Below are 23,203 nucleotides of genomic sequence, written 5' to 3'. Positions count from 1 at the left end.
CGAACTTCTGGTCGTGGACTCCAGCCTCGGGGTATACGCAGCGGAGATTATGACAGGGATGAATCAAAAGAAGCTTTGAGTGAACCCGTCGTTCACAATTGACATGACGAGCTCAGATGCCAATTACCCCAGATATTTTGCGCTCTCCCCGGGATGAGCGACACGGGCTGCATGTTGCCGGAAATGGACACGATGCACCGGCGGACCCGGCTCTAGTTAGTCCTGTATTGGCGGAGAGCACACCGGTAGATTTGCCGTAGCTGCACAAATACGCCTTATCTTGAACGCGAACGCCTCAACACTGGTGATTGGCGCCCGCACAGTGGTGGTCGGCCACCCCAGGATCGCTTTTCTCGGATTATTCACAGCGCTGTCGCGAATATGTAGTCTGTGACAGCGGCCTCCAGTATGCATGAGGAGAATAGGCTATCTCGAGTAAGAAGGGCGACGCCGGTGATTGGCCTCCGCAAAGTATTGTTCCAAACACCTGCGATCGCTTTAGTCGGGTTATCTATCACTCTGAGTGAATTGCGTAGCCTGTAAATGGTGTACAGGACGCGTCCGAGGCAGCCAAATACTTACGGTTGTCGGATTATGGAGTCCTACGCCGCGAGCCGACAGGCGGACTGCTTCTGTTGGTATATAAAAATCAGGCCTCGCCCAGCAAGATGACCTTTGGCTTTTGAAATATCGGCGCACAATCAGAAATCACACTCGCACAAGGCCTTTTCCTGCAACTTTGACAGAATAATTCATCCGGAACAATGTATACTCCAATCCCTGGACGCTTCGCCGGCAAGGTCGCCGTCATCACTGGCGGAGCATCAGGCATTGGCGCCGCCATGGCCACGCGCTACGTTGCTGAGGGAGCCAAGGTCCTTGTGGCCGACAGCTGCCCCATCGAGACCGGCAATGCCTTTGTGGCCGAGCTCAACAAGAACACGGGCGATTGCGGGACTTCCTCTGGCACGATCAATGCAGCGTTCCACCAATGTGACCTCACCGACTCCGAGCAAGCGACAGGCGTCATCGCCCAGGTCATCAGCATCTTCGGCACCGTCGACATCCTGCACAACAACGCCGGCGCGCTTGCCATGGGCACGGTGGCCGACATGCCGCCAGAGGCCTGGCACATGATGTACAAGCTGCACGTCGACGCGCCCTTCTACACGAGCCGCGCGGCCCTGCAGCACATGCTGGCCAAGCCCAGGGCCGAGCCTCCGCGCACCGACGACCGCGGCGTCATCATCAACACGGTCTCGACGGCCGGAGTGCGCGGCGAGTGCGGCGCGGCGGCGTACTCGTCTTCCAAGGCGGCGCTGCTGAGCCTCACGCGGGTCATGGCCGTGGACCACGCGATGGACGGCATCAGGGTGAATGCGGTCGCCCCCGGGTACACCAATACTCCGCTCGTGGCGCTGGGGCAGACCGTGATGGATGTGTTGATCAACCAGGTGCCAGTGCATCGCTCGGCCGAGGCGGAGGAAATTGTGTCCGTCATGATGTTCCTGGCTTCCAAGGAGGCATCATATGTCACCGGTGCTGGTAAGCGTCCTCGCTGCTGCCATGGTTCTGGTCGCGTGGCATGTTGTTTCCCCAAACAATAGAATTCCTCCTGGTCGTGCTGACATAAAGACACTACAGTCTGGGACGTCGACGGCGGCGTGCTTGCCCGCGGAATGCTGAACACTGGAGAACTCCGGAAGGCCCTTGTGGAGGCGGGTGTTATGGGCTGAGAGCGGCAGCCATGCGACGGTCCAACTTGGGATTGGGTAGCAGGGTTGATGAGGCCTTTCGCCGCGGCAAGGCTTTCGGTGTCCTTACGATGAACAAAGGGGTGTCCGCCCTATGAAACTTTCGGATATGGTAGCAATATATATGCTGAAGGGGTTTTGGCTATTATTTCTTCTTGCATGCAGCCGAATCTGGCACGAGATCCGCAAGTCAATGCGAGACACTCGTTGATTAGGCAGGAGACACAACAGACTGATGATATCGCTTACAAATTCACCCCCCAGTTTGCCTTTGAATAGATAGAGTATCTTGCGTATGCTTGTCACTCCTGCTTCTCCGTCGTCTCCTTTGCCTTCATAACACCCTTGTCGACGGCAATGTGGACTTGCGGGACCTCTTCGCAGGGCCCACCAACGCTAATGCATGTTGCTGAGGTTTCCTTTTCGGGACAGAAAGACACCGTGATCTCAGGAGGGTACCTAGGTACCTCATGACCGCTTGTTCCCTCTTACAAGCATGACTTTAGATATATAAGGTCAGAAATCGCGTGTCTGTTTTCCAAGATGATGATCAATCGCCTCAGTTACTTCCAAGCACTTTGCACGGAGACATTCGCAACTGTTGTCTCGTTCGATCAACCCCATTTCTTATACTTCTCGCCTAAACCCTCTCTCATCATGAGCAACGACACTCTCGACACGTTCCACGGCTGGCTCGGGCACTCCGCCGCCGCTGCAGATGGCCAGATGCAATGGGGTCCCTTTACACCCCGTGCCTTCCAAGACGACGACGTCGACATCGCCGTCACCCACTGCGCCGTCTGCCACACCGACCACGGCATGCTCACCGGCGTGTGGGGTCCCGTCGAGTATCCTCTGTGTGTAGGCCACGAGATCGTAGGGCGCATCGTCCGAGTCGGCCCCAAGGCCAAGGACAGATTCGCCATCGGCGACCGCGTAGGCTTTGGCGCCCAGTGCGACGCATGCCTGAACCGCCCCTTTCCGTACTGGAACACGGCCGCATCCGCTGCCCCGGCGGCCGGCGATGGTCACCAGGGCGGCTGTGTCCCCTGCTCGACCGGCCAGGAGCAGTACTGCCCAGAGATCGTCCCGACGTATGGTGTACGGCGGAACTACGACGGCACGCTCGCGAGGGGCGGCTACGCGACGCACTTCCGCGCAAAGAGCCACTTTACCTTCCCCTTGCCCCCCGAGCTCCCCTCTGCGCATGCAGCGCCAATGCTCTGCGGCGGCATCACGACGTACTCCCCGCTGGTGCGCTTCGGGTGCGGTCCCGGAAAAGCCGTCGGCGTGGTTGGGCTCGGCGGGTTGGGCCACTTCGCCGTGCTCTGGGCCAAGGCCCTGGGAGCGGACCGCATCCTTGGTTTCTCGCGGTCTGTGGGAAAGAAGGATGACGCAATGGCACTGGGATGTGATGAGTATCTGGCCACTTTGGAAGATGGGTACGCGGATGCGATCAAGGAGAGGGAGGCGAGCCTGGATATCATCCTTTGCACTGCCTCTAGCGTCGGTGTCAGTCTTGCCTGCGCCCCCCCCCCCTCTGTTGACTGACTTGAAACAATGCTAACTTCAAGATGTGTTCAAATTACAGGAGGAGCTCGAGAGCTACATCACTCTCCTCAAGCCCGGTGGCACTTTTGTGCTACTGGGTAACGCCGATGGTGGGAAGCTCCAAGTGCCGACGCTGCCGATGCTGATGAAGAAGATCAATGTCGCGGGGTCCCTCATTGGTTCGCCCGCTGAGATCCGTGACATGTTCAAGCTCGCAGTTGAGAAAGGGGTCAAGCCGTGGGTTCAGGAACGGGACATGCAGGACGCGAATGAGGCGCTCAAGGATATTGCGGCAGGCAACGCACGGTACAGGCTCTGCCTGGTCAACAAGGATGCTTGAATAGAATAGTCATGGATTTGAGCGGAGAGCTTTTGGCAGCAAGAGGGCTTGTGGATTGTGATAGCAAGTAGACAGTTCAAAACACTACCACTTTATGGCCTGCTCACCTCTTGCTCTCCTCCACACATTGGTAGCTTGCAGAAGGGCGTCACAACCACTCAACAGCCAGCCCCATTTATGCACAAACTGAGCAGAGACCTCCCAGCTTTTTGTCTCGCAAGGCCGGCTGCTTTCCCATACAAGAAGCGACGGTGGTCTGCTGCTCATCTCGGCGCTCTCGTGCACAAGCGAGATGTAATCCCATGCTTTCTGGGCCAAATCGGACCCTCTTGCAGCGTTTGATAACGGTGGCAGCTCACAAGAGCGCTTAAAGCCAGCAGGACTGTGCTCGACAGTTGGACCGACAACCTCGATCAAATCATGACATAGCTCGAACTCATCCACTTCACTCCCATTGCGTCCCTGCGCCAGCGCCACGATGATGTTATCCCTTAGCTGTGGATGCGGGATCACGTCGACCCACGGGTGGTGTGGAAACTTCTTCTGTGTCGGAGTTGGGCGCAGAGCGACGGGCAGCGTGTCATATTGTCCATGTACTTCCCCGCCATGTTTTGCAGAGTCGGCCTCTCTTGGAAGGACAACTTCTGCGCAGAAAGGCGAGACAATATCCTCGGAGAGCCAGATGTCGCTGAAACCTAACATGCGCGCGTTGTCCTGCCAAGCGAAGAAGACGTTGAGACGCACGAGAGAGGCCAGCCGGCCCAGGTCGTAGCTCTTAGACAGGTACTCGTGCAAGGCCTGGCGTGCGAGATTGATCGTCTGCTGGTGGGACGCCTCGTGGTTGAGGAAGCAGATACGCGTCAGAAGTCGAGTGCCCTCAGTGTCACCAGGGAACACGTCGGCCGCATTGAAGCGTGGCTGTGCCTGTTTGGTGGCCAGAGTCTTTGTCCCTCGCATCTTCCTGCGCTCGTCTGGGATTTTAGAATTAGCCTGTGCGCTGTCAATGACGGCAAACTCGGTGCCTGTGTTCAGGTTCCGGGAGAAAATTTACAAAGGGCACGCTGGTTCAGCCGGTTTTGCAGACGCCTGCGCTCTTTCGCGCTCGTGACGCCCGTCCAGTCTCGATCGCCGTTGCGCAAGCTGGCCTGTTGCCTCATCGGCTGCAGGGATATATGCATGCTGCTGAGGTCCGCCGTGAGTAGATCAGTGGTTGGCCTTTGCAAAAGTTGATGGCACAATCTGAGACATGTGTCTGTCTCGGGCGCTGGCTGCCCACGAGGCAGATTTCAGCTTGCTTGGCCTTGTTGTTGGAATCTTACAAATCAGGGACGTCGTTCAGGGAGAAAAGAGGATCCTCAGCAGCCTGCATTAGCGTCAAGCAGGTCGTGCAGGGGTGGCAGATAGCCTTTCGATCAATGGCATTGTACACTTCTCGGCCCCGTCTTATCGGTTCAGCGGTATGCCTTGACAGGCTGAGTGGGAACAGGGCAGGACAGTTGCCCGCCTCAAACAGTGCTCCCCGTTGTGACGTCGAGCTGTGCCACCTACAGGCATGGTGCCACCCCGCCGGTCGGCAGACAAAGATGCCCGGGTTGAGGAACATTTGTGGCGGTATCAGTGACGGTGCAGAGAAAAAAGAGCAAAGCACCCTATGAACTCACCGCTTCAGCTAGATGAGTTTGCTTTTTTGCCTGTCTGCCTCGCCTTCACAGATCAGCAGGAGTTGTAATGTCTTGGATATTTCAGCCGCATGCCCACGCTGCCCAGCATGGCTTGGAGCATTGGCCACGTCAGACCAGGCTGGCATCCCAAGCCAACAACATTGATAAGTTCCATAGTGCGGGAGTACAGCAGGGGTTATCATCCTTCGCTCTCTCTCTTGTTGATGTGCATCAGCTCCACCATGACGCACAACAACGACCACAAAGCGGACCCGCAGCCATTATGTGCGCAATGCTCCCGACTGTTTCCCGTGGGGCCAACAGGGTGGGCAGGGGACACGAGGTTCGACTACCCCAAGTTTTTTCGCAAATGTACGGTGCCGGAGCTTGTCAGAGGCGCCGAGCTTGATCGATGTGGCATTTGTGCCGCATTGCACGTCAATGTTCTCTACATGCGTTCCGACACCAGGTGCCAGGCGCTACTGGCAAGCGGTCCCGGCCTAGATGCAGCGACCGTAGACTTGTATGTCACACCTGGCGACCATACGATATTTGAAAGCAACAGTGACCTCTTCGATCACAACAAGGAATGTCTGGTATCATGGTTCACCATTTGTGGCGTGCTCACTGGTGCTTCCTGGGAACCAAGGTACCGTCTTTCGGTCCTGGTCGCGTGCTGTCCCGTCGAAGGTGTGTGTCCTTCCCTTTTGCCGCCGCCCACCACGCAATATCTCTCGATGAGTCTACGTATTGACAGACTGCCCTAGCGCCAGACAATATTGGAGCGCCTGCCATTTGGACAAGTGGGACTGAGGGTCCGACGCACGAGGAGAAGTACGCCGTGGTCCGACAATGGATGAATACCTGCGAGCAGCGCCATCAGCATTGTGCCGAGATCTCAAAGCCCCCCGAGATCCTGCCCACAAGACTCCTTCGGATTGAGGATATGCAAGACAGGCGAACCGCACGTGTGCGCTTGGTAACGTGCGATCACTCGAGCAATATTATGAAATACGCTGCTCTCAGCTACTGCTGGGGCAGCCCTACGTCAGTGACCAAACGAGACGACATTCGGGCGCGATTCGCGGCTGGTGTCGATATGCCACGCACCACCAGGGCGAACATTGACTCTCACTCCAGCATGGGGATTCCGCTGTATATTGAAAAGACGGGAATGGAAGGCAAGTATGATTACGAACCCTGCCTACCTCGCACCTTTCGCGAGGCCATTGAGATCTGCTCGGCGCTGGGGATCCAGCACATCTGGATTGACAGCTTGTGCATCATTCAAGACGACCTGGGCGACTGGCAAGCCGAGGCTGGCCGCATGGACAGTGTCTATGCCAATGCTGCACTAACAATTGCCGCCTCTGCCGCAGCCAGCATTGCGGAGGGCTGCTTTGTGGAAACCGAGAGCTTTGGCACAAGATTGAGCAGCTATGACCCGTCGCCATGCCGGGTCCTTCTTCCAAGTCCAGGAAACAGCAAGGTGAATAGAGCGTACGGTCTTCGTTTTATAGCCTCGCGGTCCGGGGAGGGACGTCGTTTATCGAGCTTAACACACGCGCCTGGACGCTGCAGGAGCACGTCCTCTCTCGCCGTGTCCTCCACTGCACGTCCCCCGAGTTGCGCTGGCAGTGTAACTCAGCGTACTGCATCGAGGCCGGCATCAGACCGCCTGAATTTATGGCGGACGGTATCATCCGGACCCTGCCGGAATTGCTCTCAAGCAGTGACTTCTGTGATGCTGAGAGGGGCGACATCGTGATGACGGCATGGCGCCGGTGGATCAGCAGCTACTCTCACCGGGATGTCTCTGTACCTCTGGACCGGCTCGCCGCACTATCTGGCATCGTGCAAGCTATCACCAGGGAGGTTGGCTATACGCACCTCCTCGGCTGCTGGGCTGAGACGCTCTGCACTGACCTTAGCTGGGTCGCGTCTTCCACCCTCTTCGAAGATCGGCAGGATCCCAAGACAATGATCAAGGGCTTGCCGTCGTGGACTTGGCTGTCAAGTTCCTATCCAGTGGACCAGCACCATGAAAACGACATGTGTCCACGAATACGAGAAACGTCAGACCCGTGGAAAGACCACACTCAGCTTGTGGCCACAGATATCCGCTGGGAAGGACAACCGCTCGTATCAGCCTTGAAGCGAGGTCATCTCGACCTTCGCGGGCCAGTGCTTTCCCTGACGTTCAGCGGCAAGCGAGACCCCGTGGTTGCGCCACTAGATTTGATGGATGATGGCACATATCATTGCGGTAGCGAGTCCGACACTCAGCCGCCCGGAACATACCCATGTTTGGTCCTGCAAAGCCGCGAAGCCGAGCGCGAAATCAAATCACACGTTCTCGCAGTCATGATGCTGAAGCCAGTCGACGAAAACAACGACGTTACACGAGGAGCATCCATCAGTGAGCACAAGTTTAATTCTAATGACGGCACCCAGGGTAATGTTCTGCAATGTTATCGCCGGGTGGGCTTCGCATGGGCGCATTGCGAGGGCGGCAATATTCACGATTGGCCCCAGCAAATCTCGACAGTGATCAGGCTTGTTTGAGTGGTGAACTTGTCCATATTCCGCAAAGCACGCTATGACGCAGGCAACACATGCAGTGGTTTTGGTTGAAGCCAATGCATTCATCGACTGGACTCCTGTTCGAGTCCCGGATTGAGCTAGTGAAGGTTCGTTAAGGAAGCTTTCCAATTCCCAACTGCCCACTCTTTTCCTCCCGAAAGTGCGCATCGGCAGATGTACAGAATATGGTTTTTGTTCACATTAGGCTTAAATTAGTATGATCTTAGTCTTGTCAACAACAGTACATATTTCAGTGGGACAAATATCAATTTGCTCATCGTCTCGGTGAACCAGCATTCCCATCAAGTTCCCTCGGCCCAGGCGCAGTGTTTTCCAGCTCTGCCGACTGCACAAAATGCTGCTGATATGGAGGAGCATAGCCCTGACCATACGCCGGCTGACCTACTCCTGTGTGCCCCTGCGGCGAGACTGGCGAGACTGGTGCTATTGGCGCAGACATGGGCTTCTGCAACGTGTTGGCTACGGGGTACGATGAAATTGCCGCCGCCGCCGCCGGCTTCCCCGCCAGTTCCGACATGACCGGCTGCGTAGGGAGTGCAGTGTATCCACTGCCACCGGTGTAAACTGGCGAAGCCACAGCGCCTGGGACTGCCATTTGGGGGAATGGCGGTGGTGGGCCGCTCCCGCCTGGTTGTTGAGGGACCACGCCGTATGGTTGTTGTTGCCATTGTGCTTGCCGCGGCCGCCTGCTGCGCATGCAAAGCCATACGGCCAGGCCGCCGAGGAGAAGCGCGCCGGCAATGCCGCCCGCTATGCCGCCGATCATGGCGGTGCTCAAGCCTCCGCGCGATGAGGACCCGGATGAAGACCCGGATGAGGTGTTGTTCGTGGTCGTGTTGTTCGTCGAGCCGTCGGTGCCTGTGAGGATGAAGTGTCAAGTCAGTCGCGCGCAACATGAATCATGACGGATAATCCGCCCATTGTCGCTCATCTTGGCTGTGAAGCCTCAGTAGTTACCCACCATTCGCAGCATCGCGACAATCTAGATTCCGCACGTATCCAAGGTTCACATTGAAGACATCGCAGTACGCTATCACGTATGTCTGGAGGATCGAGTACGTGGACGCGTCACACACCGACTGCGCGCAACACATGCTCTCCTTGACAGCGTCGGTCGCCGAGCATTGGCAGGCCGGGCTGCTCGTGCTCGAGCAGGACGTCTGGCCCGCTTGGCTGCATTGTTTCTGGTCGTCTGACGTCAGTGACTGAGACATATCGGGGGGCCGTCGGGCGGCTTTCGACAGAAAGTAACGCGCGACATGCAGCCTGCGGGGCAGGAGGGGAGGCTTGTGGGCGCCTAGGATGGAGAGACTCACCGTGCATGGATACAGTATCGTGAGATCCATATTGTTGTTTGTCACTCCGGCGAGGGCAGAGTGTATGGGCTTGCAGGTTGCAGGTTGAGGGTTGCCTTGTGGCTAAGTAGAATGATACGATTTACGTGACAAGGTGTGCGGGGGCACGGCGAGACTTTGAAGTGATGGCATGGCAGAAGAAAAGAGAGAAGCTGCGCCGAAGACTGAGGGGAGACAGGCCCAGAACGGCTGAGAGCGGAGATGCTTGGCTGTGGAGAGTGCGGCTGGGAGATACTTCGGCGCTTCCCGCCGCCGAGAGCAGCCCCCGAAAGCGTGCAGCTTTCAGCTCGTCAGGCTCTGGTCGTGGAGGGAGTCACATTGAATCACCTGAGCAGGGTCCACACGGCATACCTGTACACTTGGCTGGCTTGCCTGCAAGATGGGACGCAACTCTAGTTCGCAGGCACGGCCAATAGCACATCTTGGCCGACGCCTGCAACCACATGCCACGGCAGCAAGACATACATATACCGTCAGTGCCCAGTGGAGGTGCTGCAGACCGATTGATGGTTGCGCATTGTGGCTCTGCAGCAAACTCTGCCACAACTCCCCATCGCGAGGATTTGTGCTTTCTTCACTTTCATCGGAAGTTTTACAAGCCCCCACGAACTGATACTGTCCCTCATACATTTCCCTCGTTCTCCCTCATTGGAGTTCAGGTAGTGAGGAAATGGGCGCCATTAACGCACGGAATGGCTTGGTCAGTCTCATGCGGAGTAATATACTAATAATGCCGCCTTGGAGGAGCGTTATCATTGGACCACTAAAGAAGTCTTTGGATGTGACACATATTAAAGTGGTATTTCCTGCGGATCCGCAGGAGACCTTCGAGACCTTTGTTTTCACCCCAATCGACGCCACGGGGTGCATTCAGCATGAACACAACGTAGAGAGAGAGCACTTGAATCAGGCCTTGATGCCGAATCATCAAAGCCCATCAGTGCTTCTAGAGTCACATGGCGGCAGGGCGATCCGCAGATCTCAAGCAGTGGAGGCCTATACACCAGGGCATGCATGCGGAGAGAGCCAGCGGCGAGGAGCGGGAGGCTTGACCATGGCAGCATTGGCGTTTTCGAGCTTGGCCCCCAGCCCGGCACGGCAAGGGTGGGGACTCTGGCTGTAATCATCCCTGCAAGTGGCGTGTGTCGGTCGAGGATGCGGCGCAGGATCTGGCTGCAGCGGAAATTCCTGCATTATTCATGCATCACAGCGCCAGGAGCCCGTTGTTGCCAGGATGCCGTCCGACAGCACAACGAGAGCCTGCCTGCTGACAGGAGCACGGAACTGCCGTGGAACTGAGGGAGCAACGGAAGGCGACCCAGTTCACGTCACCGGCAAGGCTCAAATGGCATCAAGCATACGATCCTCTTGTGCCAAAAGCCGTATCGGCAGATGAGGACACCCCCTCGTGGGGACGCTAGCTGACCTTTCGAGGTTAGCCGCCTGCAACCCCTGAAGTCAGCAGTCGCCGGGCGCGGGTTCCCCAGCACTCATTGGAAGCTGTCAGCCGCTAGGGTCTAGCTGCATGGTATTGTTCCTGGTTCCTGCAGGGCTAGATTGCGCTTTTCCCACACAATGGCGCCAGGTCTGACTGATACTAGCAAGCCTCAACGTCCTCCCCGGCCGCTGAATCCCTGCCCGTTGCTCGAGGTTACTTAAAACAGTTCCAGCCTCCCCACGACTGGGCCGTTCCCCTCTTCTGCGGTCATCAGCAGTGGCATCACTCGTTTTACGCTGCTCTGAGCCGACACTCGTTATTTTCAACACTTCGACTCGTCACGCGAGCGTCTACCACCACCATGCGTTCTGCAGTTCTTCTCGGCCTCCTGCCGCTGGTCCTGGCCGCCCCTTTCGAGGACACGCGTGCTCCACTCCACGTGCCTCGCGGCGCGACCGGCGACAAGTACATTGTCAAGATGAAGGAGGGCGCGCCTAACGAGATGGGTATCGACGCCGTAAAGCCCGATGCCGACGTCGAGTTCCCCAACATCGGCGCCTTCACTGCGACTCTGGACGCCGACGACCTCGAGGCGCTGCGCCTTCACCCAGAGGTGAGGAACCCAGCCTGTCCAGCCACAGCTCTCGGCGAGAAGAGCCGGAGTTACTGACACGGTGCCCAGGTTGCGTTTATCGAGAAGGAGCACAAGATGTCCATCGCCACCCCGGTGACGCAGACGGGCGCTCCATGGGGCATTGCTCGCCTGTCGAGCAATGGCACGGGCTCCACGACGTACAACTACGACAGCACCGCCGGGGCAGGCGCTTGCGTGTACGTCATTGACACTGGCGTTGACGTTACCCACCCGGTAAGAGGGGACCTTGCGATGCAACTCGTCCCTGGCACCCGGATCTTGGTCTAATCAATGCAACCTCCACAGGAGTTTGAGGGTCGCGCGTTCCTTGTCGCCAACACGATCGACAACGACCCGAACGATGTGCACGGCCACGGCACCCACGTCTCCGGCACCATCGCCTCCAAGACGTACGGCGTAGCCAAAAAGGCCATCGTTCTCGCGGTCAAGGTATTCAACGCCAGCGGTGAAAGCGACAAGTAAGTCGAGCTCCTGGCTACGAACGGGAGGGCAGTACAGCACCCTAACATGCTATCTCCGCCATGTAGTTCCGTCGTCATTGCTGCGATGGACTTCATCCTTGGCGACTACCAGTCCCGTGCTGCGCAATGCCCCAAGGGCTTCGTCGTCAACATGTCACTGGGCGGCGAGGTTTCCGAGGCCATCGACAACGCGGCCGCAGCGCTGGTCAACGCCGGCCTGGGCCTCGCCGTGGCCGCCGGCAACGGAGACCGGTCTACTGGCCTGGCTGTCGACGCGTCCACGGTATCGCCGGCTCGCTACCCGGGCGCCTGCACCGTCGGCGCGACCGACATCACCGACACGGCCGGCTACTTCTCCAACTACGGCCCCGACGTGGACATCCACGCGCCTGGCGTGCGCATCCTCAGCACGCTCCCTGGTGGTGGCAGCGGGTACAACACGGGAACTTCGATGGCCACGCCGCACATTGCCGGGCTGATGGCGTACTACCTCGGTCTCGGCGCCACCACGCCCTCTTCCGCGTGTGACTACATCGTGTCGACGGCGCTGCCGGGCCGGATTTCCAGCCTCGGGCCCAACACCAAGAACCTGTTGGCGCACATTGCGTAAGTCACTCTTATCATTCACTGTGCTACTGCTCTGGACCCGACTAACGCTTCTTCAACCAGTTATGTGCCCACATACGGACGCAACTGCAACTATCGCAACAGGGTGCGAAGATATTAACTCGATGGCTAAGCCGTCCGCTCTTTGCTTACTCTTGCGCATTGGAAAAATCCGTATATAGCCCAGAACTTAATTAAAAGCAATGTCGCCAGAACTGAGTAAAAGGAGCTACTTGCTCCAAAAGCCTGGATTGTTCTCGTGATCTGTTATGCCAAGAACTCTTGGAGAAAAATAGCTGAGGTCCAGATGATATCTTGGCATGGCACAGAAAGGCGCGGACACAAGCACGTCAGTCAGTGTCAAACCTTTTGGAGAGTTGGCAGAATGAGCTTCGAACAAGAAGATTATCCCTGAGGCTGTGCCTATGTTGCACATACGCAACTTGCAAGACTACCAAGCCGTGGCCCGACAGGAACTAAGAGTCGCCCATCGAGCGCGTGGAAGGCATGACTGGCATTGCGGCGGCGTGTATTATGTAAACGAAACTCCTCACATACTACGACAATGATTCAAGTATCAGTTTATTTCACTTGGAGCGCGTTAAGGCCGATCAATGCCAGGCGTATGCGGGTCAAAGTGAGGGGTAAATGTTAGCAGCGTGCCCAACCAACAACCACTACTTCCGAACATCATGAGCCGTGGCGTCCAGGTGCACTTCCATTTCCTTTACGACGGACTCGCGCTTACGATTCATGCTCGACATCAATCCATATGGAGATACTGCCGCAGGAGGTCCTGGACGCCATCATGTCCTGCTTGCACGACGACAAGCCCGCGCGTGTTGCCCTAGCCACAGTATCTCGACGATGGCAGAGTACCATTGAAAAGTCGGCATTCCGCAAAATCAAGCTCGAAACCACAGACTTCCATGAATTCAGGCAGATCATCCACAACAATCAGCGCCGCCGCCGGTATCTCCACGTGTTACGGCTCAACATTGTTCTTCCACCATATTCGGACGACGAGCGGCGTCTTTTCGAGGACGAGACTGACCGCCGAGCCAACAACGCCGCCTTCAGCGCGGTGATCCACGACCTCTTCGGCATGCTGCAGCACTGGCAAGTAGCCACAGACGCCGACCCCAACCCCCATTTCCTGACACTGGAACTGGCCGACATGTACTCCACCTCCGACCACCCGTTCCTTCATCACTGGTCAGAAGCAAGAATAATCGGACTGCGTGATAAAGTGCTCAGAGCCGCTGACGGCAAGCTGCCCCCAGACGCGGCGGAACGGCCACGCCACTACTTCCACCGCGGCCGGCGCCCGGACCCGATCGTGGACTTGTACAAGTGTCGCCACCGATACTCGTATGTGGAGCTGCTCGACGCGGAAAAGCTTCCGTCAGTGCCCATCATCGGGACCTTCGGCAAAAGCATGTTCTCGCGCAACCTTGGCGACCACGTCATGCTGCGCATGGCGGCCAGGATGCCAAACTTGGTCACGGTGAGCTGGCGGCTCAACATGTGGAACATAAAGTATCTTAGCATTTGGCGCCAGCAGCGGGCGTTGTTTACCAGGGCTGTGGAGGAGGTCGTCCCCGGGCTGGAGAAGCTGGAACGGCTGCTCCTGTGGATGGGCGACCCGCTTCCGTGGGCGGCGAACTTTGCATGGGGCAGTCTGAACCCGATTTCCACGGACGATGACCACGACGAAGACTGTGAGCCGACGACAGCAGTCGAGTACGACCTCCTCAGCAGTGCGCTGCGCCGCACACTGTCAAGGCTGCCAGCACTCAAGTCCGTTGATCTTGGCGGCATGTTTGACGCTTCACTGTTCCTGCCTCCGCGCCTGTGGCGAGGCGGACAACTGCAGAGACACGGCGGCGACGGTGACTTGCTCGGCGGGATGGAAGCGTCCAGGAGCATACCAGGGGACTCGGTAAGATGCTGGCCGTCGTTGGAGATATTCGGCGTGCGGTTCGAAGCCCGCAAACCTGCCGGGGGCTTGTACTTCGTCACGGGCACGAACAGCGACGACGAGAGTACGCGGCGGCGGCTAGTAGAGGCCGGGTGGGCGCTGAGCACAGAAGACGAGGAGCCTCCGGGATACCACCAGGAAATTGCCAACCGCCCTCCACAGGTTGCTGATTTCGGGGATGACAGCCGCCAAAACCATTCACCCAAGGCCATCCGAGACGCCGAGACCGCCGCGTTTACTACCCGCGGGCAAGACTACGTCGATCCTAGCCACGATGCCGGCCCCGTGCTGGCCGACCAGGACGGCTCTCTGACTCTCTGTCTGGCAGCGTTCGCGAGGGCTTGCGCCTCCTCCATGCCCAAGCTCCAGCAGGCCGATCTGTACTCCTGTATCCCCGGTTCTGCAACGTCCGAGGACGGCACGAAGACCTTGCATGCCCGGCGCGCTTGGGGGGTCCAGTGGTTACAAGCCGGCAGGCGATCTCAGCGCAGGCACGAAGGCTGGTACCGGGATCCTGATCTTGCCGAGGATGTTGGTAGAAGGCGACTGCTGTGGGATACCCAGGACTGGCGTCCTACGGACGAGCTGCGCAGACTGTTCGCTGAGATTGGAGACAGCAAGTACAGTGACAGGCTTCTGGAGAAGTGCGTGAGCACGGAAGGAGCCAATGCTTACGAGCGGCTGTCGAAGAGGGAAACATAGTGGCCGCCCACACGCGTCCTTTCGTCTCGACCAGGTCATAAACCCGCCAAGCGGGTACCCGCGCTGATACGGATGCTTGGATCCGCATGTTTGCTCATCACATCGGGCACAAGCCCTGTGCAGTTGAGGTAATCACCAAGCTCAACACCAATTCAATATGAGAGGCGCCGTTCCGAGCAGCTTCTTCATGTCACCCATGACACTACCCTCTGGCATGACACTACCCTCTGGCCCAACCAATGGAGTATTACAATCACAAGCCGTACTGGGCACACACTCTTCCGTTATGTAGATCTGCACGATCAGCACTAAGTCTATCTAGACAGACACGGAGCTGTTCACGTGCATAGAGGTGGATACTACGTTGAAAATGGTCCCGAGACCCAAGTCGTTCGCGGGCCCGGTGCTTACCGGAGGGGGTTCCAGGATCATCTGTGTTGCTCAGACAAGGACCAGATGTTCTACGGAGGAGACCAGGCAAACACTTTGAAATGTCGGCTCCACATGCTTTGTGGTCAAGCTATCCCCGTGATTGGTGGGACTGCGTGAGCGCGGATTTCCCATTCTGGGGCAATCGAGGCTATGCAAGCACGAATGTGCACTTTTGTTGGTGCAGCAACGATGTTGGCAGCGGCACGAAGTCATGTGGGAGAAGAGCTTCGCGCATCGCCTGGTGGGCTGTCGATGGTGCTCTTGCCGATTATAAGAACTCGCTGCCTGGCCAAGGATGAGAAGCGTCACTTGAAGAGCTGGAGCCTCTGGAGCACTGTGTCCGAAGCGCAGTTCCACAGTAAAGGCTAGCAAAACATACCTACAGCCCTCTGCTCTCAGCCAAAAGCAACACAGCCACAACGACCAACGCCTGATACCGGAGAGGACGCAATGACAAGCCCTCGTGTGTATCCCTTCCACAAGGACGAGCGCGGGACATGGATTATCACAGCCAACCCCCGCCGCAGAACAACAAGAATGAGGGCCCCGCATCCATCAGCGCTGGCACCGGTGCGCACCTGGACGACAGCCACAACATCTTCATGACCATCGTCACCCACCCCGCCGCAACCGCCCACCACACCCGCGCCGGCGGTCGCACCAGCGGGCCCAAGAGCATGACCATCTACGCCGGCGCCGCGCCCGCCGCTTCTCTCCCCGTCCCCTTACCCGGACCCGCGGGTCGCAGCGGAACTCATACTACACCAACACCACCGCCCAGTGACGTCATCGGAGGTGGCAGCACCATCGGAGCAACAACAACAAGCGACAGCAGAGCAAACAGGACCAGCCAGAACGACCGCGGGGCCAGCACGGCATCCAACATCATCGGCACGGTGAAATGCCACGAGACCCTGTCGCTGCGGTCCGACGTCGTGCTCAACAGCCACAAGTACGCGATGGACCGGCAGTTCGTCTCGGCCACGGGCCTGGGAGGGAAGCTCGATTGGAGGTCTGACGTGCAGGCGGCTTCTGCTAGTTTTGCGCGTGCTGGTGGTACGGCGGTGGTCAAGGAGGAGGGATATGGTGATAAGGGCGGCCGAGAGGTGGGTGCGGGAGGCGGTGGGTTGAGGAACGTCTTGTGTTTGTATACTGTGAAGCAGGACGGGGAGCTCGATCGGAGTAAGGTGCTCTGTCGTGTACTCAGGAAAGAGATTGCCGGGGTAGCTGCCGGCGACGGCGGCGGCGGCGGTGGCCATGGTAGTAATGCCAGCGACGACCAGGAATTGAGTGACGAGAAGCAGGGCGGCGGGGCGAATAAGGAGCAGAAACCGCAGAAGATCCTTGGCCAGCATACCTGGAAGTTCACCGATGGGCAGTTCGAGATAAACGAGGTGCAAGGTGCCACCATGGACGAGGGGCAGGTCCAGGAGGTCCTCGCGTCGGCGGTCATTGAGATCGAGAGGCGCGCGCGGATGCACTCCTCGGGCGGAGGGACGACGATTGGGAGGCTGGGCACCGCGGTGCTGCTCAGTCTCACTGCCTGATGGAGCTTGGTAGACAATCTCGTTTGTCCACGGGACTGGTTGGTAGGAGTTTTACAATTGTTTTGTCGTGATCGGGAGGTCGACATGTGTTCGCCATAGTAGGCACAGGCTACCCGGTTCGGGTCTTCACTGCAGGCGGCATAATTCAGGAGCGTGAAGAATGTTGTGAGATTTATGTATAGGTCATGGCTTGTCCTGGGCAAAAATGTATAGTTAAACTATGCACAACGAAAGCGACAAAGTAAATGTACTTCTGACACCGTATATTTTCCCGCCTAGCTTTCTCCACCCACGTCACCGCAGCATATGAGCCTGCAGCAACCTCCTTGTAACCCGCGTCAGGCGTCAATCAGTTCCGAAGTCACCCCCTTCAAGCATACGACTTGAGCAGCGAGTTGTACGCAGTGTAGCCAACGCCGGCCGTCGGCTCAAAGTTGTAGATGTAGTCACCCCACCAGGGGCCGGCGGCCCACCAGATGGCGCCGAGCCAGACGTCGCTGTTGGCCTTGACGTGGTCGAGCAGGGACTTGACGGCGGCCTTGCAGTTGTCGTTGGCGCCGCCGGCGAACTCGCCGATCACGCCGACCTTCTTGTTGTTGCGCAGCCAGGTGGTGGCCGTGGCGAGGCGCTCGGCGCCGATGGTGCCAGAGACGCAGGCCGTCGAGGTGCCGGAGCCGTCCGTGTCGAGGTACTGGTGCATCTCGTAGACGAGCTTGTTGTTGGGGTCGGTCAGGCCCTTGAGGTTGTCGTTGGTCTCGGCCCAGTGCCAGGCGCCGGACCACGAGTTGCCCTCGGCAAAGATGTACTGCGAGGTGGCGCCCGCGGCGCGGATGTTGGTGATGGCGGCCTGGTTGAGGTTGAAGACGAGCGTCTGGTCCATGTCGTGGTACTCGTTGTTGGTGTCAAAGATGACCTTGGAGTTGGACTTGAACTGGGTCGCGAGGTTGCGCCAGAAGGTGCCGAACGCGGCCGTGTCGGTGATGATGGCCCCGTTGTAGCGGCCGTAGTTGTGCGGGTCGAGGATCGCGAAGCTGCCGGCCGACGTGATGCCGTTGATCACGGCCGTCAGGTTGGCGAGGTACGGAGCCGAGAAGGCGCCGCCGACGCTCGCGGGGGAGAGGCGCTCCATGGCGAAGGGGACACGGAACGTGTTGTAGCCCTGCGACCTGAGTGTCTGCGTGTAGTGTGGCCGTGTAAGTTGGGTGTCCCTGCGCATGACCTTTTGCGAGACAGCGTGTTCAGCCAGGGTCTCTCTACTTACAGAAATGGTGCTCAGGAGAGGGAAGGTAAAGTCCTTGCCCTCTACACCGGGATACGCAGTGCCGAACTCGGCTCCGGCCTCGTTGGCGCCGATAAAGGTAAACTTGCCCGAGCCGCCGCCGTTACCGCCTCCATTGCCACCGCCGCCACCACCAGTGCCGCCAGGCTGGCACTGTGAGTACCACTGGTTGACGGCGACACAGCTGTAGCCAGAGACACAGGTCTTGGCTCCCGTCCAGTCCTGGCCACCACACTGCTGCCAGGCTGCGGCCTGAGCAGACGCGGTACCCAAGAGGGCGATGAAGGGGAGGAGGTTCTGCAGCATGGTGCTGATTCGTGACTGACTACTTGCTAAGTCTGTCTGGAGTGAGGACGGAAAGCAGTTGAGAGGCCTGGCGAGGACAATCTCGAGTTCCCTCTGCAAAGCCTGGGCATCCGGCACTTATACTTGTCCTGCCTCCAACCCATGACATCGGTGGACATTGTCGATCCCGCCTCCCTGGAAGAAACCCAATGGCCAGATAGAGCCGTGGCCTTGCCGCTTCTGGGCACCGCGGCGGCTCGCCGCCCGCGTGGCATCGGAGCGTCGTAGTCGCCCTGGTCCCCACACAAAAGCACTATATGTGCCGGCCGCCAGCGTCCCACTACACCCCCGGACATCACGGAGGCACGCGGGCCGTGCTGCTCGAAGCGGACTAGATGGACCGCCGTCCGCGAAATCGATCGGGCCTTTCGTTCCTTTTCCCCCTCCCCACTTCCCTGCCCCTGCAACCCCCATATACGTGCCTTTGTAAGTGATGTTTTGTTTGGTTTGTCCCTCTCTCTTACCTGGCCCCTCACCCTCTTGCCTAATGCAAGGCACGTGCATGCATGAGAAACGAAACGATGGCTTCCGTCCCGATTCCCCTTCCAGGGCTCCTGCTCCTACCAATACCCTAGCAAGTCGTGGCCCGCCATTCCACGCCACGCGTCAGTCACGTCAGGCGGGCGTCGTGCCCTGCTCCGTCCGGCACTTAACGTGCAAGCCGACTTGGGGGCCCCTGGATCCCCCATCGCGCAAACACCAAAAAAACGCGCTTGACGTGCATGTGGCATGTGGGCCGAGGCGGACATCACCGGATCGGCGGGCCTTGGCTGGCGGGACGGCGGCAGCAGCGTGTGGGATATCAGGACTGGATTGATATTGTGTGCGCATGGTTTTTGCGGGTCGGCGGCGCCACGGCTTTGTCATTTGTGCCGTCATTTAGCTGAGACAAGGTTCGCGTGGGCGAAGCTTTGTGTCAAAAAATTGAGGGAGGGGCGGAAAGATGGGATGAACCAGGCAGAGGCAATTTATTGTCTGTCGATGCATGTAATTCATTCGCCATTCAATCACGGGGCGGTTTGATCATCTATTTTCCTGCAGTCTCTGAGAGCAGGTTAGGGCGATCTGATCTCCTCTTGGCCCCTGCTCTAAAGGATCAGGGGCCGAGGTTGCCGAATGGTGGAGGGAGTTTCCCGGGGGGAAGGGGCTCTCCTCAATTCGCAATCAGTCACATGTCTCCGGACCTGCGCGTGGCATATCCGATGGCCGACATGATGCTACGGTGACATGGGCGGGCGTTGTGGAGGGGCAATGTCGCGATGTGCTTGGCTGTGCGTGGCCTAAAAGGTTGGCCGAAGTGGCGTCGCACTGGTGAGACACGGCATGGCACGTCGAGACACAGTATTCGCTTCAACGACGAGTACATGGGCTGTCTCAGAACTTATTCTTGACGTCACTGTGGCACTTTGCAATAGTGTCTGATTCGCATGGGCCTGTCCCTTGCCGAACCAGATGGCCAAACGAACGAGGCAGGTGGGCAAGCACGAACAAAGCAGGTAATGCGAATTTTCGAAAAGCTGTAATACTACCAAGTACGCGAGCTCCAATCTCTATTCTCTGCTGTGCAGCACTTACCCTTCGAGCACGTGGGATGCCACTGCGCGGATGCACGCTTCCTTCTCCCACTTATCGCCTCATCGTCGCCTAAGCCGAAGCAGCTCGGCCTCACTTTTAGCACAGCCAAATATGGCTCTACCGAGCTGGTAGCGGACTACTTATGAGCCTTGATTCGTTCGAATTCACTTAAGTTCATGAGAGCACTCATTTGCTCAATCCGCAAAGAACGTGGGTTTTCTCAATAAGCATGAAGTATCTGTCCCTAGCCTTTCTGTGTCACGATCTTGTGGTTGTAACTTGCATCTTCACGAATCAAACGAAGTCAAGGCCACAAAATCTCGAAAATTGCAAAAAGCAAAGCTGGTCGTATGAGTATGCTTGCACTATGCGATGTGCCAGAAAGGTTTAAAATTCGTGCGGGCTGGGGAACAAAGTCCAATCCTGACCAATATCCAACAATGCTGGGTCCATCCAGAAGGATGCACCATAGGTAGATGAGCCGTCCATCGCTTCTTCCTGTTCAGTAGAGCTGAAGAGGTCCACCTCCGGAGATCCATATGCAAGGAACTCCAGATTGCAAGGCTCCGGGTCCGCTTCCAGGAACTCGTAGGCACTAGCGGGCAAAGATATCGAAGCGGGCCTAGCCGACGGCCTCCGCACAATTTTGCCAAAGTAGGGAATTTGGATGCTCTCCTCTGCTGTGCTGTCGTGCTGTTGACCCCCGTTGCTCCATGATGAGAGCACCTGCAACGCTCTGTGGCATTGACCAGCGATGGTACACCCCATGGCACCCTCCAACTGCCGGAAAACTGTGACCGCTTCCCCTATCAACCCCGCGTCTTCTGTCGAGCTACGACTGGGCTGCGCAGAGTTAGCCAAGAGAAGAACGACAGCTGCAGTGAAGCCAACAAAGTCGGAGGTCTTGCAGTCGAACAAATAGACACCATGAACCCGGCTCCGGAGAAGCAGGAACCGGCGGAGCAGTTCTCGCGCTGCCGGTGCACAACTGTGCCCGCCGACATCAGGCATCCTCAGGTGACCTCCCTTATTCGCCGCCATATTGGGGAGGTGTGTGTACATTTCGATGTGGTAGAAGAAGAACTGAATAAGTAGTCGGTCGACCAGCTGGTCAAGCTCCGGGCCGGCAGATGGGAGGCGTGTGGGTAGATTCCACCATGCTTCGGGCGCTAGAGATTTCAGCTTGGCAACTCTCGCTGACAGAACTCGAGTATCGGCAACAAAAGCGCCTTGGCGGATGTTTCTGTCGATGACCTTTCCCGCTTCAATGGCGCATTGGTGTACAAACTGACCAACCCACACGTTCTCATCGTCTGTGGCTGTTGGCAAGGTCGGAACTTCAGATTCGTAAAATGTGTCGCTAAAGCCTGAAGGCAATCCTAAGAGCAAGCTCGTGAAACGGTCACCATGATATATGGCCCACCATATTCGTTGAAAGGGTGTAGCTTTCTCAGGACTCTGCCTGTATATGCCCTGACCACAGGGGAGGAGGTTAGCTCGAACAGTGCGCTTTGATGCTGCCTCTAGCCTACCATAATCTGAGCCATCATCATTCCTTTCCTCCAGGTCAGCCAAGCCCGTCGAGGCTGCCCGATGTCGGTATATGTTTTGGCAACAAGAACTAGACACTCGAGGCCCGCCAGCGTCGCCGCGAGTCTGAAATCGGACAGTATCACATCGTCAACGAGGCTGTAGAGGCGAGTGTTTGAACCGGTGCTGCGTGCGTACGCGACAGCAAGGGTGCCCACCTCCGCAGGAGTGCTGCTGGTGTAGGCACGCGCGGCAAACGCCGTCAGCGACTCGATCGGATGCGCCTGCGAGATTATCTGTGTTTTCCGGCGGAAGCTGTTCCACCAATTCGCGCCACCTTCGAGGACAGTGAGGAGGTCATCGTAGCTCGGCAGATTTGACCGTAGAACTTTGCAGGCTCTGGCGGCGCGCTCACGGCCATTCTCAACCCTCGCCGACGAGAACGGCGTGTTGCTGGCAGAACTTCCAAGTGGTCCCGACATTGGTGTCGATGTCTCCGCTACGCTCGGCTGATAGCACAATGTCAGTCGCACAGTCGCATAGAGATGCTATTAGAGCTACGCCAGCCGCCTCACGCACCTCGCTGAAGCTGATGGCTGCCAAAAATGGAGGCTGCTGGCTCAGTCCTGTGGACAACACTCGCAGGTCGGCTGATCTGTCTTCGTCGTCTCTTTCTAGTTCCATTTCGGCATTGTGGGTTTCGTGGCGAGTTTGTTGGCAATGTTGAGACTGGCCTCGTTGTTCTCTGGCCTCGCTCAGTGGAGAGGAACCACTCGTCCCTTGCTCTAGGCACGTCGTTCCGCGAATGCTACAGGGGCCACATACTTGTGCGCCGGGTGCAAAAGTGCACCGGATCTTGCGCTGGCGACCTATGACGAGTCAGACGGGACGTGGATCAGGCAGCCCCGGTGCGGTAGCCCAGGACCAACCTAGAGCGCAGGCGTGACGACATACATTCCCTACAGCTGCGTGTCCCCCTCCGCATGCGCTTCACTGGCTGCGGGGGGTGGGCGGCAGGCTCTGTGGCTGGGAATCGCGGAATCATGGCGTTCCACGCCTTCAATCTAGGGCGTGCCTGCGTGCCTGCGTTACCGGGAGGGTCAGACCGTCCATCAGTGGTCGACTGTTTACGAACTGCGGATATGGACGAGCGGACGAGCGGACGGGGCGGACGAGGCGGACGAGACGGACGAATAAAACATCCCCAGCATCTTATGACCCCTCTTTCCTGGCCCTTACAATGAATGGGCTGGTGGAGACGAGCTGCTGAATCAGCTCCATCCATCCAATCAGAAGTGTCCAGGGTCTTGTAGTATGGGGGTAGATCCGGCATTCGACTCTTTGTCCGTATCCCTTGCATAAACTCCGTCCGAACGGGCGGAAACGT

The 23,203-nt window shown here is 57.7% G+C and overlaps 10 protein-coding genes across 10 annotated transcripts; 6 read left to right on the top strand and 4 right to left on the bottom strand.

Annotated features, from left to right (window-relative positions):
- Positions 1-764: 764 nt before the first annotated feature.
- B0I36DRAFT_364295 (uncharacterized protein) lies at positions 765-1,736 on the top strand (the record flags this gene model as incomplete). Its single annotated transcript, XM_046158936.1, has 2 exons — positions 765-1,545; positions 1,645-1,736. 2 exons carry the CDS (start codon positions 765-767, stop codon positions 1,734-1,736), a joined length of 873 nt encoding a protein of 290 aa, XP_046012108.1.
- A 675-nt stretch (positions 1,737-2,411) lies between these two features.
- On the top strand, positions 2,412-3,645 carry B0I36DRAFT_350627 (uncharacterized protein; the record flags this gene model as incomplete). The annotated part of the gene is made up of 2 exons (XM_046156930.1): positions 2,412-3,266; positions 3,346-3,645. The coding sequence occupies 2 exons, from the start codon at positions 2,412-2,414 to the stop codon at positions 3,643-3,645; spliced, it is 1,155 nt and encodes a 384-aa protein (XP_046012107.1).
- Positions 3,639-4,940, bottom strand: B0I36DRAFT_326394 (uncharacterized protein). Its single transcript, XM_046154339.1, has 2 exons — positions 4,697-4,940; positions 3,639-4,616 (listed from the first exon to the last, which is right to left on the bottom strand). The coding sequence occupies exons 1-2, from the start codon at positions 4,821-4,823 to the stop codon at positions 3,730-3,732; spliced, it is 1,014 nt and encodes a 337-aa protein (XP_046012106.1). The 5' UTR covers positions 4,824-4,940; the 3' UTR covers positions 3,639-3,729.
- Positions 4,941-6,447: 1,507 nt separating this feature from the next.
- B0I36DRAFT_385174 (uncharacterized protein) lies at positions 6,448-7,871 on the top strand (the record flags this gene model as incomplete). Its single annotated transcript, XM_046161050.1, has 2 exons — positions 6,448-6,752; positions 6,827-7,871. 2 exons carry the CDS (start codon positions 6,448-6,450, stop codon positions 7,869-7,871), a joined length of 1,350 nt encoding a protein of 449 aa, XP_046012105.1.
- B0I36DRAFT_385173 (uncharacterized protein) lies at positions 7,672-9,379 on the bottom strand. Its single transcript, XM_046161049.1, has 3 exons — positions 9,227-9,379; positions 8,872-9,094; positions 7,672-8,768 (listed from the first exon to the last, which is right to left on the bottom strand). Exons 1-3 carry the CDS (start codon positions 9,254-9,256, stop codon positions 8,164-8,166), a joined length of 858 nt encoding a protein of 285 aa, XP_046012104.1. The 5' UTR covers positions 9,257-9,379; the 3' UTR covers positions 7,672-8,163.
- A 1,594-nt stretch (positions 9,380-10,973) lies between these two features.
- Positions 10,974-12,989, top strand: B0I36DRAFT_326389 (peptidase S8/S53 domain-containing protein). Its single transcript, XM_046154338.1, has 5 exons — positions 10,974-11,316; positions 11,386-11,571; positions 11,644-11,816; positions 11,886-12,425; positions 12,489-12,989. The coding sequence occupies exons 1-5, from the start codon at positions 11,065-11,067 to the stop codon at positions 12,544-12,546; spliced, it is 1,209 nt and encodes a 402-aa protein (XP_046012103.1). The 5' UTR covers positions 10,974-11,064; the 3' UTR covers positions 12,547-12,989.
- A 208-nt stretch (positions 12,990-13,197) lies between these two features.
- On the top strand, positions 13,198-15,108 carry B0I36DRAFT_350624 (uncharacterized protein; the record flags this gene model as incomplete). The annotated part of the gene is made up of 1 exon (XM_046156929.1): positions 13,198-15,108. One exon carries the CDS (start codon positions 13,198-13,200, stop codon positions 15,106-15,108), a length of 1,911 nt encoding a protein of 636 aa, XP_046012102.1.
- Positions 15,109-15,548: 440 nt separating this feature from the next.
- Positions 15,549-17,228, top strand: B0I36DRAFT_326388 (uncharacterized protein). Its single transcript, XM_046154337.1, has one exon. The coding sequence runs from the start codon at positions 16,038-16,040 to the stop codon at positions 17,085-17,087; it is 1,050 nt and encodes a 349-aa protein (XP_046012101.1). The 5' UTR covers positions 15,549-16,037; the 3' UTR covers positions 17,088-17,228.
- A 1-nt stretch (position 17,229) lies between these two features.
- B0I36DRAFT_291577 (endoglucanase 3) lies at positions 17,230-18,833 on the bottom strand. The gene is made up of 2 exons (XM_046151743.1): positions 18,349-18,833; positions 17,230-18,261 (listed from the first exon to the last, which is right to left on the bottom strand). Exons 1-2 carry the CDS (start codon positions 18,670-18,672, stop codon positions 17,458-17,460), a joined length of 1,128 nt encoding a protein of 375 aa, XP_046012100.1. The 5' UTR covers positions 18,673-18,833; the 3' UTR covers positions 17,230-17,457.
- A 1,665-nt stretch (positions 18,834-20,498) lies between these two features.
- B0I36DRAFT_270479 (uncharacterized protein) lies at positions 20,499-22,981 on the bottom strand. The gene is made up of 4 exons (XM_046151277.1): positions 22,771-22,981; positions 22,396-22,685; positions 21,819-22,325; positions 20,499-21,759 (listed from the first exon to the last, which is right to left on the bottom strand). The coding sequence occupies exons 1-4, from the start codon at positions 22,859-22,861 to the stop codon at positions 20,674-20,676; spliced, it is 1,974 nt and encodes a 657-aa protein (XP_046012099.1). The 5' UTR covers positions 22,862-22,981; the 3' UTR covers positions 20,499-20,673.
- Between the last annotated feature and the right edge of the window lie 222 nt (positions 22,982-23,203).

This window comes from Microdochium trichocladiopsis, assembly GCF_020744255.1.
Source record: "Microdochium trichocladiopsis strain MPI-CAGE-CH-0230 chromosome Unknown B0I36scaffold_6, whole genome shotgun sequence".
In the NCBI taxonomy this organism is placed as follows: Eukaryota; Fungi; Ascomycota; class Sordariomycetes; order Xylariales; family Microdochiaceae; genus Microdochium; species Microdochium trichocladiopsis.
The sequence above is the reverse complement of the archived record's forward strand: the minus strand, read 5'-3'. Positions and strand labels throughout refer to the sequence as shown.

Excerpts from the sequence above, each read along its gene's own strand:
- B0I36DRAFT_326394 (XM_046154339.1), bottom strand. The coding sequence starts at position 4,823 with ATGCATATATCCCTGCAGCCGATGAGGCAACAGGCCAGCTTGCGCAAC. Across the intron at positions 4,617-4,696 it reads GCTGAACCAGCGTGCCCTTT|ACGAGCGCAGGAAGATGCGA; the intron begins GTAAATTTTCTC and ends CTAAAATCCCAG.
- B0I36DRAFT_385173 (XM_046161049.1), bottom strand. The coding sequence starts at position 9,256 with ATGGATCTCACGATACTGTATCCATGCACG. Across the intron at positions 9,095-9,226 it reads CGATACTGTATCCATGCACG|AAACAATGCAGCCAAGCGGG; the intron begins GTGAGTCTCTCC and ends TCAGACGACCAG. Across the intron at positions 8,769-8,871 it reads TTGTCGCGATGCTGCGAATG|GCACCGACGGCTCGACGAAC; the intron begins GTGGGTAACTAC and ends TCATCCTCACAG.
- B0I36DRAFT_326389 (XM_046154338.1), top strand. The coding sequence starts at position 11,065 with ATGCGTTCTGCAGTTCTTCTCGGCCTCCTGCCGCTGGTCCTGGCCGCC. Across the intron at positions 11,317-11,385 it reads CGCTGCGCCTTCACCCAGAG|GTTGCGTTTATCGAGAAGGA; the intron begins GTGAGGAACCCA and ends CACGGTGCCCAG. Across the intron at positions 11,572-11,643 it reads GCGTTGACGTTACCCACCCG|GAGTTTGAGGGTCGCGCGTT; the intron begins GTAAGAGGGGAC and ends CAACCTCCACAG.
- B0I36DRAFT_326388 (XM_046154337.1), top strand. The coding sequence starts at position 16,038 with ATGGATTATCACAGCCAACCCCCGCCGCAGAACAACAAGAATGAGGGC.
- B0I36DRAFT_291577 (XM_046151743.1), bottom strand. The coding sequence starts at position 18,672 with ATGCTGCAGAACCTCCTCCCCTTCATCGCCCTCTTGGGTACCGCGTCT. Across the intron at positions 18,262-18,348 it reads CTCTCCTGAGCACCATTTCT|ACACTCAGGTCGCAGGGCTA; the intron begins GTAAGTAGAGAG and ends CACTACACGCAG.
- B0I36DRAFT_270479 (XM_046151277.1), bottom strand. The coding sequence starts at position 22,861 with ATGATTCCGCGATTCCCAGCCACAGAGCCTGCCGCCCACCCCCCGCAG. Across the intron at positions 22,686-22,770 it reads GACACGCAGCTGTAGGGAAT|GTCGCCAGCGCAAGATCCGG; the intron begins GTATGTCGTCAC and ends GACTCGTCATAG. Across the intron at positions 22,326-22,395 it reads CAGCCATCAGCTTCAGCGAG|CCGAGCGTAGCGGAGACATC; the intron begins GTGCGTGAGGCG and ends TTGTGCTATCAG.